This window comes from Aphelocoma coerulescens, chromosome 1A (genome assembly GCF_041296385.1).
Source record: "Aphelocoma coerulescens isolate FSJ_1873_10779 chromosome 1A, UR_Acoe_1.0, whole genome shotgun sequence".
Taxonomy (NCBI): Eukaryota; Metazoa; Chordata; class Aves; order Passeriformes; family Corvidae; genus Aphelocoma; species Aphelocoma coerulescens.
This window is the reverse complement of record NC_091014.1, coordinates 15,183,578-15,196,416: the sequence shown is the minus strand read 5'-3', so window position 1 is coordinate 15,196,416 and position 12,839 is coordinate 15,183,578. Positions and strand designations below refer to the sequence as shown.

General features: G+C 39.9%; 1 protein-coding gene across 2 annotated transcripts in view; it reads left to right on the top strand.

Moving 5' to 3' along the window:
• The window catches only part of COG5 (component of oligomeric golgi complex 5), a 182,987-nt gene that overhangs the window by 160,541 nt on the left and 9,607 nt on the right, over positions 1 to 12,839 (top strand). For both annotated transcript variants that reach the window (XM_068994824.1, XM_068994815.1), the window contains exons 17-21: positions 228 to 331; positions 1,662 to 1,899; positions 10,605 to 10,681; positions 11,163 to 11,289; positions 11,855 to 11,934. In XM_068994824.1, the coding sequence (XP_068850925.1) occupies positions 228 to 331; positions 1,662 to 1,899; positions 10,605 to 10,681; positions 11,163 to 11,289; positions 11,855 to 11,934 (626 nt within the window). The remainder of the gene's footprint in view (positions 1 to 227; positions 332 to 1,661; positions 1,900 to 10,604; positions 10,682 to 11,162; positions 11,290 to 11,854; positions 11,935 to 12,839) is intronic.

Sequence of the window (12,839 nt, the reverse complement as noted above, 5' to 3'; positions counted from 1 at the left end):
TTTTGAAGGAAGGCTTTACACAGAAGCAGCTTAATTTCTGTACTTCACTGGTAAAATCAATTAAAAAGAAATGTTGTCTTTAGCTTTGGTTCTCCTATTTAGCATTTTCTCATGCTGAATAATAAAAAGCACTGATGAAATGAACTGTTTCCTGAGGTATTTTTGAGGTGTCAGAATGAAAATGCTTCTAGTTTTTGTTTCCTTACTTCTGCCTTATTCTATTTTAGGCAGTCCATGATCTAATGGGTAGTGCTGTTCAGCCGCTACTGAACTCTGTAGGAGATTCAGTGGAAGCTATTATCATCACCATGCACCAGGAAGATTTTTCTGGGTAACTAGAAATATCTTTTAAATTTACTATTGCTCTAGTAAGATGTCCTGCATGTGCATAATAGATTGTTATTGCCACAATGTCCTTGAAGCAAGAGTGCTTGTTTGTTGAGGGGAAGGCAATGCTTTATGGTTAATGAACACAGGAAGCAAAATTACACCTATTGAAACAAATTAATCAGGTAGCATCTGTCTTCTTTCCCTCCCCCTTTTTGTATTCATATCTGTTGAGTAAAATTAATTTCAAATAGAAAAAGAAAGCTGACAAGAGACCATTTTTGTGCTTTAAAAAACCCTTTTGCTTTCAAAATATGGGTTTTTTGGACAGTCTTCAGAACTGTCAATATTCCTGTTTCTCAAGGCATATAGCCTCTGATGTAATAGTTAATTTTAACTTGTTTTATATTTAAATCTCAGGTTCAGTATGTTACGCTATTTTCCTGTAGCATTTTCATTAAAATTTCCAGTATTCTTTATGTGCCAAGATCTTGAGTCTTATCTATAATTGAGACTTCCTTCCCAAATTTTATTTTGGTTATCATGTCTGTTCTGACATTGCTTATATCTTAAACAATTGTTCTGTTTTCTGTCTTGAAAATTCACTGAAAATAATATATTTCAGAGATGTTTTGACTTTTCCTTTTGACTTTTTTTAACAATATTTTACCCTTACCCTCTTTTGGCACCAGTAGCACAATACCTCTCTAGGTGGGTAAACAGTTTCCAGCCAAAGGCTAAGTGTTGTTAGATAGCCTGAATGTTCTTGTAAGTTTGGAAGAGCTCTTTTACCTGACTGTCAGTCAAAGAAAGAGAAAGGGGATTGGTTTGTGTCCAGGGACTTCTGTACTGCTTCTGTGATACTGACTTTATAATCCTGGGTTTGGAGGAATCTAGGAAACTAATCCATACAGAGAACAGGTTTGGGATTGATAGGCTAAACTAGTAACCCTGTGACATATGTTTATATTTGATGATCCGCTATTAGAGTTTTGAATCAACAAGTGGGACATTCAAATTTAGGGTCTGGATTTGAGGTGTAGGCTTCAAACTGAAGGAGGCTCAGCCAGTTGGGTAGGAGTGAGGTGATGCTGTTGTTATTTCTTGTTTTTTCTTTTAGTTCTTTATGGGAATGGCTGATAAAGAGATATTTTTTGACTGTAGTTTCAGAGAGAGCTATATGCTCCTTATTCTGAGTAGAAATGAGACTCTACAATTCATGCCATGACTTGGTGGGGTAGGAAAAAAATTTAAAAGAATCCAATAGGTTTTGGTTGTGTTTTAAAGATTTAATTTAGCTGCTCCTATTTCTTTTTCTTTTCTTTTTTTTCCAGATCATTATCCAGCTCAGGAAAACCAGATGTCCCTTGTTCTCTCTACATGAAAGAGCTTCAGGGTTTTATAGCAAGAGTCATGAGCGACTACTTCAGACATTTTGAGTGTTTTGACTTTGTCTTTGATAACACTGAAGCCATGGCTCAAAGAGCAATTGAACTTTTCATTCGCAATGCCAGTCTAATAAGGCCCCTCGGTGAAGGTGGGAAGATGCGCCTGGCAGCGGATTTTGCACAGGTACCCTCCATACTGATTCCTGCTTTTTAGTGTCATTTCACTGAAAAGTATCAATATTTTTGTCCCCATCAAAGTATAAACAGGCACTTGTAGAGATTGGTGCATTCCAGGCCTGAACATGCTCTCTGATAAGATACTGGATCCTGAGAAATGTGTCCACTAAGTAGCTGAAGATCCCTCATCTCTGTAAGGCACTTTCAGGGAGGTCTGACAGCTTGCTGTCAGGTGACTGTTGCATTTCAATTCAGCTGCATCTTGGCATGTTATCCCACTTGGCCTACCTCTTTGACACATCCATCATTTGCCACCATTCATTCACTTCATTCTTTCTCTCTCTTCTAATAGAATGTGGTGTGTCACTCCTTAATCACTGTATATATCAAGGTGCCCACAGTGGTTAATGGCTAACTCAGCTGCTTTGCAGTGAAGGAGACAAGCTAAAGAAATATCAATATCATTGGGAGGAGCTGCCCTATTGGAAAAAGAAGGGCAGTTGTCTTGTGGGATTCTCTTCACAACCTGATTGACCGAGCTGCCTCCCAGCTTTACCTAACTCCTATGCAGGACTAAACCACAAAAGAAATTGCCAGATTCACATCCACTACCTGTCTGTGTTATGTACTATATAAAATTTAATTTGTCAGCAGTACCACTCTGTGGTTACCGTGCCAAAGGATCAGGCATCCACGAGATCAATCTGCGGCTGCCGTTTATTATTACCCAAGTGGAAAAGGGAGTTAGCACCAGCTGTCTGCATACTGAGTTCTGCTTTTGGCTGGTAGGTAACTGAGGTAGGAGAGGAAGGCAGGGAGGGAGGAATTCCTGCCACCTCCACTTCTTCTTGTGGCTGCTTTGTATCATTTGCCTGTGAGTTACATACTCCTGAGTAAAATTTTTTTATTCATTACTCAAAAATAGCAAATCAGCCCTTAACCACAGAAATTAAGGGGATGTTTTCAGTTGCTTTCAGCGAGGAGGTTCCAGTCCCTTCTCTATTTTGAAGACAATGGCATAAAATTGGAAGCAAGAAAAGGACACTTGACTCTTCCTGTGAAAGGAATAGAGATAATTTTTGTAATTTATGCTATTTATGCTAATTTTAAGTAGTGTATGTCATATGAATTTGGAAAATATTTTCACCTGATTCTACAGTAAGAGCATCTGATATAAGCACCTGTTACAATCTAAAAATATAACATGTTTATAATTTTTTTAACACTGATTTTTCTCATTCTGACATGGGCTGACTTTTAAGTGAAAAAGGAAGGTATGTTTTCATAGAGTGTAGAGAAATTTGGTCTTCCCCACTGTGCTGATTATAATTCCTGAATGGACAACTGTGTAAAGATAAATACTCTGATTTCCTTTGTACCACAGAATCAAAAAAATGGGTTTGAATTCATTCCTGTCTCCTGCCTTCAACTGTTGCTGCATCTGGGGGCTGCCTTGTGTTTTTCTTTTCTTCACATTGTACCGTATTCTTGGCTTGTTTAAAAATGAGCTTAAGACAAGACATCTGTGTCCAACCAGCTGCATACAGCCAGCTCAGTGCTCACTCTGTGCCTTTGAGCATCTCTGCACAGAGCTCCGCTGGGTGTCCCAAGCTGCACAGAGGCTGTAGTGTCCAGCATGGCCTGGACACTACATCCTCTTGCTCAGGATAGATGTAAAAGGACTGAAATATTTTGCATGTGGACACTGCCTTATATCCATGTTTTCTGGGATGTATGTGCTCCTCCCAAAAACCTGGTGGATTTTGGGCACATGCCCTTGATGCCAGCTCCTGGGAGCCTGACAGGAAGGTTGTTGTTGCTCTGACCCAGCCAGGAGTCCTGGTGTAAGTGCAGCTTTAATCCTAATCAGTACTAAGAGAGGTTGCTGCTGCTTTGGGCTGAGGAGGGCAGGGAGCAGGTATTCAGCTGGGCTGCTGGCTTGATGGGAAGGATAAATTTTTCCAAATGGCCATAAATGCTGTGTGCAGGGTTTTTTTCAGTCCCTTTCAGAAAGGCACTGCATTGTTGGACTAAAGCCAAACCCAAAGGAAACAACCTGCCTGGAAAGATACTGTGTGGAGGAGTAGGTTTGTTTATGAACTGTTTTTTCTTGTGCTCTGTCTTGTAGAGTAATTTTGAATTTCCTCTATGCAAAAAGGGTTACATGTTCCTGCTCAGAATGGACTTTTGAGATCTAAAACCCCTGCTGGTATTTTGGAGTTGCTTGCAAGTAAAAGACCTGGGCAGAAATCTGTCCAAAAGCTTTGGTTAATTCGAGTTCTTATAAACACACATGCAGTGAGTCAGATAACCTTGGATTGCATCAGATTTTCGGTATCTCATACTTGTGCACATTCTTTCAGGGCACTCACAGAGTTACAGCTGCCTTATACTCAGCAGAATAGCTTTGGCTGAGAGTCTGATTTGAAAATTTTTGCACTGAAAACGTGTTTGACTGATAAGTTGCCTCAAAACAGCAGGTGTCCACACAGAAGGGGGAAAATGGATTTCAAGTTCCCTTCATTCAGAACTGGGCTTGCTGAGGTGCATAACAGCCAATTTTCTGTAGTGAGGCTCAGCTACTTATACATTAGGAATTACTGCTGTAGCTCTGTTGAATTCTCTGTCTTACCCTGTTTCCAGTGTCAGCATTTGGCTGTCCTGTGCATTACAGATTTCTCAGCAGTGAGACTAGCTGTGTGCTACTGTGGCAGCTGTAAACAGAGCTATGGTAGGCTTGAAATATGCCTGAATATCATTAATATGATTTCATGTAAATCAGTGCTTGCAGGAACATGGGAATGCTGCAAGCCCTAGGAAATGTGCACAGCGCTGCAAGGTTGTTACTGAGTGCTGTGCCACGATTCCTTGGGAGTCTCATTTGAAATATTTCCAGTCTACAGCTTGAGTTCACCTCTTCTCATACTCTCAGTTTTTATGCAGGCAATTGCACAAGATCACTTTTCAGCTCACTCCAGTATATTCCTGAATCAGTTTGTTTTATTTGGTTTTGTATTTTCAAGGTGCCCATAGTTCAGTATTCACATATTTAATACCGAATTTCACTTTTTAATTCAGTACTTGTCAGACTGAAAAAAAAATGTTCTCCTGGAGGCAAGCAAGCCAGCAAGCCCTGATGGTTTTCAACATTTCTGTTTCTGGGAAGTGCAAGTTCTTCTTCAGAGGACCTTTTAACTTGCTTGGTATTCAGAGTTGTTACAGCACTTAGGCACACTTTGGGATTGTGGCTTGTAGTTCAGGCCTTCCTGAAACCCGATGGAAGTGCTGGACAATGCAGCAAAGAATGAAGTATACACAGGATCAGTTGAGGAGTTTATTTAGAAGAAATGAGGAATCTACAGCAATATTTGGCATGGAAATTGGTAGTCTGCTACACAGAGTTTATAAACTGGTACAGGAAAATAGCTGTTTATTAATAGCAAATACAAATCACAACTGCATTGAAATAAACTAGTCTAGAAATTGCAAAGACAAAGTAATCATTATGCCTCATGGCATGAAGGCATGACATGATTTCATATCTATTTTGGAGCAACATACAAGGCAGGAGCCACTGTCAGTGCCAAGAACCCTGCCTCATGTCGTGACTGAGATTTTCAGCCTTGTTGAGTGAACTATTTTTATTGGTCCTGTCTGAGTTAATACTATTCTCTGTATGCTTTCCTGTATTTCTTATCTAGGCATGATTTATAGTTGGGATTTTTGGCATTGTTCAGTACTATGTTCAGACAGTTTTGATAGGGTACAGTTAACACTGCCACCAACTCTTCAAGCCTTTCTCAAAAAAAATACTGCAAAATATTTGTGTTTTATTGAATTTTCCTAGAAAAATGTTTTTATGGTAGAAGTTTACAGTGCTAAATTCTACTGTAGAAGAGCTCTTCCTATCTGCTGGCTACCCTGTGGTCAGAATCTTGTTTCCTTATTCAGTATGTGGCATAAAAAAAAAGCAAGAATATTAGGCATTTGGACTTTTTAAAATGTAAACAGATTTGCTCATTTGATCAAACATGATGATACAAGTGTAAAAGTGCTTTTTACAATTTTTCCAAAAAGATTTGCTTCCTAGTTTCTTACAGAGAAATGAGAGCAGCAGGATGCTGTAATCACAGTTGTAGTCGTAAGGACAGAAACTACTAAAGCTAAAATACATTTACTGTTTAGTGCTAATTATCTTCCTGGAAAGAGGGAATTATTTGCTGATGTGTGTTATTTTAGAGGTGTTACAGCTGAAGGATTTACTTAAGCATCAACTGTTTTGGAATTGTTGCACTGGGGAGAAATCAAATTCCACATCCCTTCAAGGCCAGCTTCTTTCATATAATAGTTCAGAGCTCTTCTGCTCCCGTGCTTGTTAAAGCATTCTGTCTTGGTGAATGGCTAGAAAAAAGCATTTTGAGTTAACATTTAAAACCTTGGAATTCATCTTGGCCAGCAGGAAATGTAATTGCTAAAAATTTAATGTTAAGATTTTCCAGCTGAAAAAACAGCTGTTTAAGTAATGAGAGATCTTGAAAATACCACAATAGGCACTAAACAATAACTTCACTATGGGGTTTTTTAAAGCACTCTTCAATACATATGCATTATCTGTATCTAGACTACGTATTAACTTCACCCTTGGGTTGCTGAACATAATCCAATTAGAGAAGCCAGGCATGTGATGTATTTTTTTCAATATGGCCAGCCAGTGAATAGTTGAACAGATAATTGACCACCTAGCCATGGGCTATGGCAGAGTCACATGAGAAGAAAAGATAATATTGCCTTTTTGGGCTTAGAGAGCATGAACCATTGAGAAGAACCATATGTTGGGCAGGAGTCTTCCACTGTGTCCTGTGAAGCATAGCAAACTAACATGAATAAATCATGGCAAAGCAATGGGTTTTGAGCAAAGCTAGAAGAAACAAGTCATTAGGCCTTCTTCTCTTCTGTCTGCTGCTTGCTTTCTGGCAAGCACATCCATCTCGTAGTACTCCCCTCAGATCCTCTGTTAATGATTATATCACATCAAGCCTCTGTGGTTGCAAATTACTGCTTGAACCTGATTTATCACTGAGTTTAACCTGGATGTCTGAATTTTCAGATTTGTAGTTCTGGAAGGGAAATTTGGAAAACAAACAGAAAATACTGCTTACTCTTTTATATGTAAAGTCCACAGGATGTGGCTGTGTGAAAGGCCTTGCATGATACACATACTGACACACATGATACAAATACTGGCTGCCAACAGCCAGAAACATCCCCCGACTGTAAGGGCTCACCGACAGGCTTTGGAAACTACAGCTGTGTATCACAGCAAAAGCTGCTACAGTATAAACCCACTGTATGAATCAACAGTTGATGTTGTTTCAGGTGATGACAGGTAACACAACCAAGAAGTGATGCACGGTCTCAATTCTCTGCCCAATTCCAGCACCTCAGAAACAGCAACTGTTCCAGCCGAATGGTTCCTCCACAGCACTTGCTCCCGGGCTGGCACAGTGCTCAGCAGAGACACTAAAACCCTCTCAGTGGCCTCAGAAATGTTTGTGACAGCAGAAGGATGCCGTAGCATCCCACTGTGTCACTGGGCTCAAACATGTAAAATTCAAGCAAAGAAAACAATCTTAGTAATTACGTGAATTATACTTTTTGTTGGAGAGAGATTGGGTTATAACACAAAGCAGACTAGTATTGTGAACTTTTTTAAAAAGAGTTTCTGTGGTGTATGTACATTTTTACCACATTAGTTTTTGCTCATTCCCACTCTTCATGAGTCAATGTGAGATAGTATAGTATGCTGCAAAGCTTAAAAACAATATTTTTCTCTGGCAGCTATTACTTCACGAATCAGCCATCTGCTGCCATTAAATCTATCTAGTTCTAGCAATACTAATAATTTCCTACAGTGAATAAAGGTTGAAGATGAAGTAATAGAATTTTCCGAAGTAATTTTTCTTCTTTAGTACTTAAGACTAAGAATTTTAATTTATGGAAACTACAAAGTATATTCAAGAGAATTCATTTAAATTTGTTTTAATAAGGAATTGGTTAAGCTGTAGAAAGTTTCACTTAACGTCTCATTACTTCATATTATGTTCCAGGAGTGAAACAATCTTTTAAAACTTATTAAGCAAAATTACATTTTGCTATGCTGTTATTTCTTTCCCCTCATGAGTACCGTTTGATCCACACATCTCTGTTTCCACAAGTCAGACTGGCAGTTTGTTGCCTGTTATCAAAGTCTCTAAAGAACCTAAAGGAATTATCTTCTCCCTGGTCCCTCACAGCTACAAGCCCACGGCTCCCACCAGAGCTGGGACACCAGCTCCTGCAGGATATCAGTTGCTTCCAGCTGCCCCTAGCCAGTACTGATGTCTGAAAAGAAGCTCTGGAGAAATCAGTCTTGCTCCCATTTGTTTTTCAGGATCTGCAGGGTTCTTGTACCATGATGCAGCAAAGCATACTTAGCTTCTCCTTTTGGCTGCTTGCTCCTGATCCTGTGTGGCAGACCAGCCTCTTGGCTCCCATCTGTGTCCCTGGGAGACCTGGGGGAACAACACAATGAACTTGCTGTAAGCTTCACTGCAGCTTGGACTTGGAGCGCCTCCCTGCAGCAGTTCCCTGCAGAGCCTGCCTTTCCTGGGAGCATGCCCTCACTCCCTTGTGCCAGCAGACTCAGCACAGCACAGCAGCTGGTGGCTCCTGAGCCACAGGGACATTGACTTAACCACCTTCGTGCAGGAGAGGTGACCTCATCCTCAGGGTGTAGAGAGGGGCCATTTCATAGCCTAAAGATTTGGGGACCAAAAGGGCAGCAGGCAAGAGGAAGCCAGGCTGTTACTCAGGGGCTTATTTCCTTATTTCTAGTTCCTGGATTTTTATTCACTTTCTTCTCCTGTGAGTGAAATCTGCATAAAGTTCACATTTCAGCTGGCCTGGAAGTGCCTGATGTGGTCATGTACTCCAAGGTCCCTGGGCTTGGGCAGTGGCTGTGCACTGCCCATAGGAAAGCTCAGTGGGACATTCCCCATTGTTTTCCAGGGGCACCCACCTCTCCTGGTCTGCAGGGGTAGCCAAGATGCTTGGGTTGGGCCCTGTGGCTTTCCCAGCTTTGCTTGAGTGTTTTGTAGGGGGTTACTCCTACAAACATGATCTGCCTGACCTATTTTAGGAGTCTACCTTGGGGAAAGGTGCATCACACCCCAAGAGTGGCTCTTTCTCTCCACTGCCTATGAAGAGAACCTGTAGATGTTGAGAAGTAGGTGAGATGACTCCCATCCTGGCACCTGCTTTTAAGAGGGATGCCTAAAGTATATGGCCTTGATTTGCATTATTCAGTAATTTAAGTTCTTCTGGGTTTAGATAAACTATGGCATCATAGTTCACTGCACCACGTTTCTTGTTTATGCTGGAACCCCAGCATGGTTACATGCTCTTGGTAAAGCTGGTGGTCCAGCAGCCAGCTGTCTGAGGAAATGCTGCAGCTGGAAAGAATAATATAACAGTATTAAAGACTTCACTGTAAATAGCATCATATCCCAAACACTTTGAAACTTGTTCAGCAATATTACTTAAATGGGAAACTCATATGGTGGTTTCGATCTTTCTACTTACTTTAGCTGTCGTCCTTTGAAACTTATTTTAATTGTGCATTATGTGTAAATCTAAGTCTGAATAGTCTCTCAAGTTGGATATTTTAAAAAATGTACTTGGAGAATAAAGCTTGATCCCTCATTTGACTGACTCTTCAGGAATGCAAAAAATAAAGATTTCATCCATGTCTGAGTAAAATTACCTGTGGGGTTTTTCAAGTTGGTGGTGTTTGTATTGGTGTGCACATTAGCTGAACTTTGCTGTGTAAGGTTCATGTTCAGTCTGGGATCCAGAAGGGAAATTGTTCTTTCTCACTTCTGTGTCCTCACTGTTACTAAAGAGCCTGAGCCTGGATTTAGATGTAAAAACCCAAGTGGAGCCTGGCTCTTCTTCAAAAAAGCAGAACTCCCATGCTTAAACAACAGAAAATGTTTTAAGCTCATTTGTTTTTAAAGATGGCTGCTGTAACTCAGAAACCCAACAGTATGAAAATAAGTATGAAAATAATGCTCTTACTCTTTTCTCCATGATTCCATATGACCCTTTGGCAATAGATCACAGCTGCCTCCTATCTAATCTGCATAGGTTTTGTGCCCCAAAATTTGGGGCCCACTGTTCAGGAAGGACTAATTTTAACCTTGTCCTTCACCAAAGGAAAGGGTGCCCAGCTCAAATGTGTCTGCAGTTTTACTGCTTTAGCAGTGGTTTGTGGAGACCTGCCTAGATTTGCTTTCTTCCCAGGCTGTGGTCAGATTTTTTGAATATTGACATAAGTGCTTCATCAGGAAACTCATCACCAACAAAATAAACCTGCTACAAGAAACAAAGCTTAAGTCTGGGAAAGCTCATGAGACTCCTTCTGTTGTGATCCACAGGCTGTCTCTATCATTTGTCATGAAATGCTTATTGCATTGCCAAGAATAAGGCAGAAGTCTTGGCTTGGGCAACACAGTATGAAAGGAAAAGACATGCTTCTTGTCTTAATTCAGCCACCAGAGAGAAGTCACTGACTTACTCTGCAAGTTTGGATTATTGCTTAAAGACAGGCTACTTCAATACCAGGTGTTATGTCTTGGGAGAATCAAATTCAAATGGAACTGTTTGTTTTTGTAGATGGAGTTAGCAGTAGCACCACTGTGTCGGCGAGTCTCTGACTTAGGAAAATCTTACAGACAGCTGAGGTCATTCAGGTGAGTTGCAGTCACAGTATGATTAAACTGTATTTCAAAACTGATGTGTTACCTTGTCTTAGTTCTGATTGAACTGAGGGCTTTTTTGGCAACACCCACCTGCAAATTAGAAATAGATTAAAGTTCTTTTAAATTTTATGCAGAGTATAACTATGATTTAACAATCTTTGTCATGCAAATGTTGGCCAAATTGTACTTTTTTGTGTTCCTTTCAGTACATCTTTTGTATGACAGCAAGTTCTATAGTTACCTTAAATGTTTTCACTGAAATATAAAATTTACAGTCCTGTGTTAATTATAATAGGCAACTACTGTAAATTTTTGCAAACTGGACCTGTGTTGGAAACCTAAGATGCAGAGTAGTAGCAAAAAATTAGATTATTCTATCCTAATGCAATATTGCCACCTCACAGAGGCACTTTTCTAATGCATAAGATAAGCTTTTTTTTCATTTCATGAGTATATTGTTACATTTTTCTAGACCACTGCTGTTCCAGACCAGTGAGCATATTGCCAGTAGCCCAGCTCTGGGAGAGGTTATTCCATTCAGCATTATTCTTCAATTCTTATTTACAAGAGCACCACCAGAGCTAAAATCACCCTTCCAGGTAAGAAGATCAACCTATCTTTTCTTTTCAGATGTCCTAAGATGGAATGAGCATTGTAGTTTGCCCTATCTGTTGTAGTTAAAAATTATTCAAGTGCATATTTTATACGATTTGTTGGTTGTGTTTTTATTGTGGCAAAGGTATTAATGGTAGTTGGCTTACTAATTTAATTAATTAATTGATTAATTAATAGTAGGGATATGATAACCTGATACTAAATAGACTCCTAATTCTTTACTATTCTGTCAGCTCATAGTAGAATTTGCAGATCTTTCCCCAGACTGCAAATTGCCTGGATCCTACTCTTGTAAGATGCAGGAAACCTAATAAAAACTGCTGTCAGAAATGGGCCAACAGCTGATGTAGGAGATCACCTCTGAGCTCCCAAATAACATACTGGGCTATTCCTGTTAATTGTCCTTGATTCCTTTACTCATTCTGCATCACTGCAGTATTAAGAGGGCCTCATGTGGCTTTCATTTGTGTCATCTTTGATTCTGAAATTGGTGTGTCTGTTTCCTCTTTTGCATTTTGTGTAACTGGTGTTTGTGTTTCTCTGTATCAGAGGGCTGAGTGGTCCATTGCCCGCTACTCCCAGTGGCTCGATGATCATCCATCTGAAAAAGACAGGCTTGCTCTCATACGGTAAAAATCATGCTTCTTTCTTCTCTACATTTATGATAATGGACCAGTAACTTATCTGCACACTAGGACTCTTGAAAAGTAAAAAGAAAATGTGCCTCAGGAGATGTATCATAAATACCATTACCTTCACTTATGGGATGAGTTACAAAGTGGCAGAAAAAATAAAACAGAACTCTCCACTCCACCCTCCTGTACTCAAACTCTCCAGTGCCTTTGGAAGAAGCACATAATCTTCTTGTAAAGGAAGTTAACCATGCACAATGATAGTTTAAATTAATAATGAGTTTTTGCGAAACTCTCTCTTAACTGTTGGAAATTCAAAGCTGCAACTGTCCTGTCTTCTGTATCAGGAAAGAGAATCTCTGAAAGTTTAACCAGTGTAAACATAGGTGGAAATTAAAACTGGAAGACCCTTGTTACACATCTGGAATGTTATTCTTCAGGAAATCAGACGATGATCTTTAGGAAGTAATAATTACATCAGATTTTTAAAATCTTGCTAGGGTAGATGATTTTATAGCTAAATATTATTTTGCATCTTAAGATGTTAGGAAAAGTTATGAAGAGTCTTGTTTTTCAAAACAAGCAAAGTTTTGAAGTATGTTAGAGAGAGCAGATGAGCTGTATGAACATGACAAACCCAGCCTGGGGATCCTCAGGATTCAAGACTCAGACTCATTTAGCTCCTAACGCCCTAAATTTTCCAGCCATCTTCTCAGTGACCTTGGTGTCACCCACATCAGTGACCTGGGAAAGGCTGTCACACATAGCTGCACTGGGCTCCATCTGGCCTGGGAGCCAGCTCTGTCCTTGAACTTCCATGCCTGGATGTTGCCAGCTTTTGCTGGAGTGATAAAAGCCAACAGTGATTGTGCTTCACAAAGTCAACTGTTTTCTGTCCACAC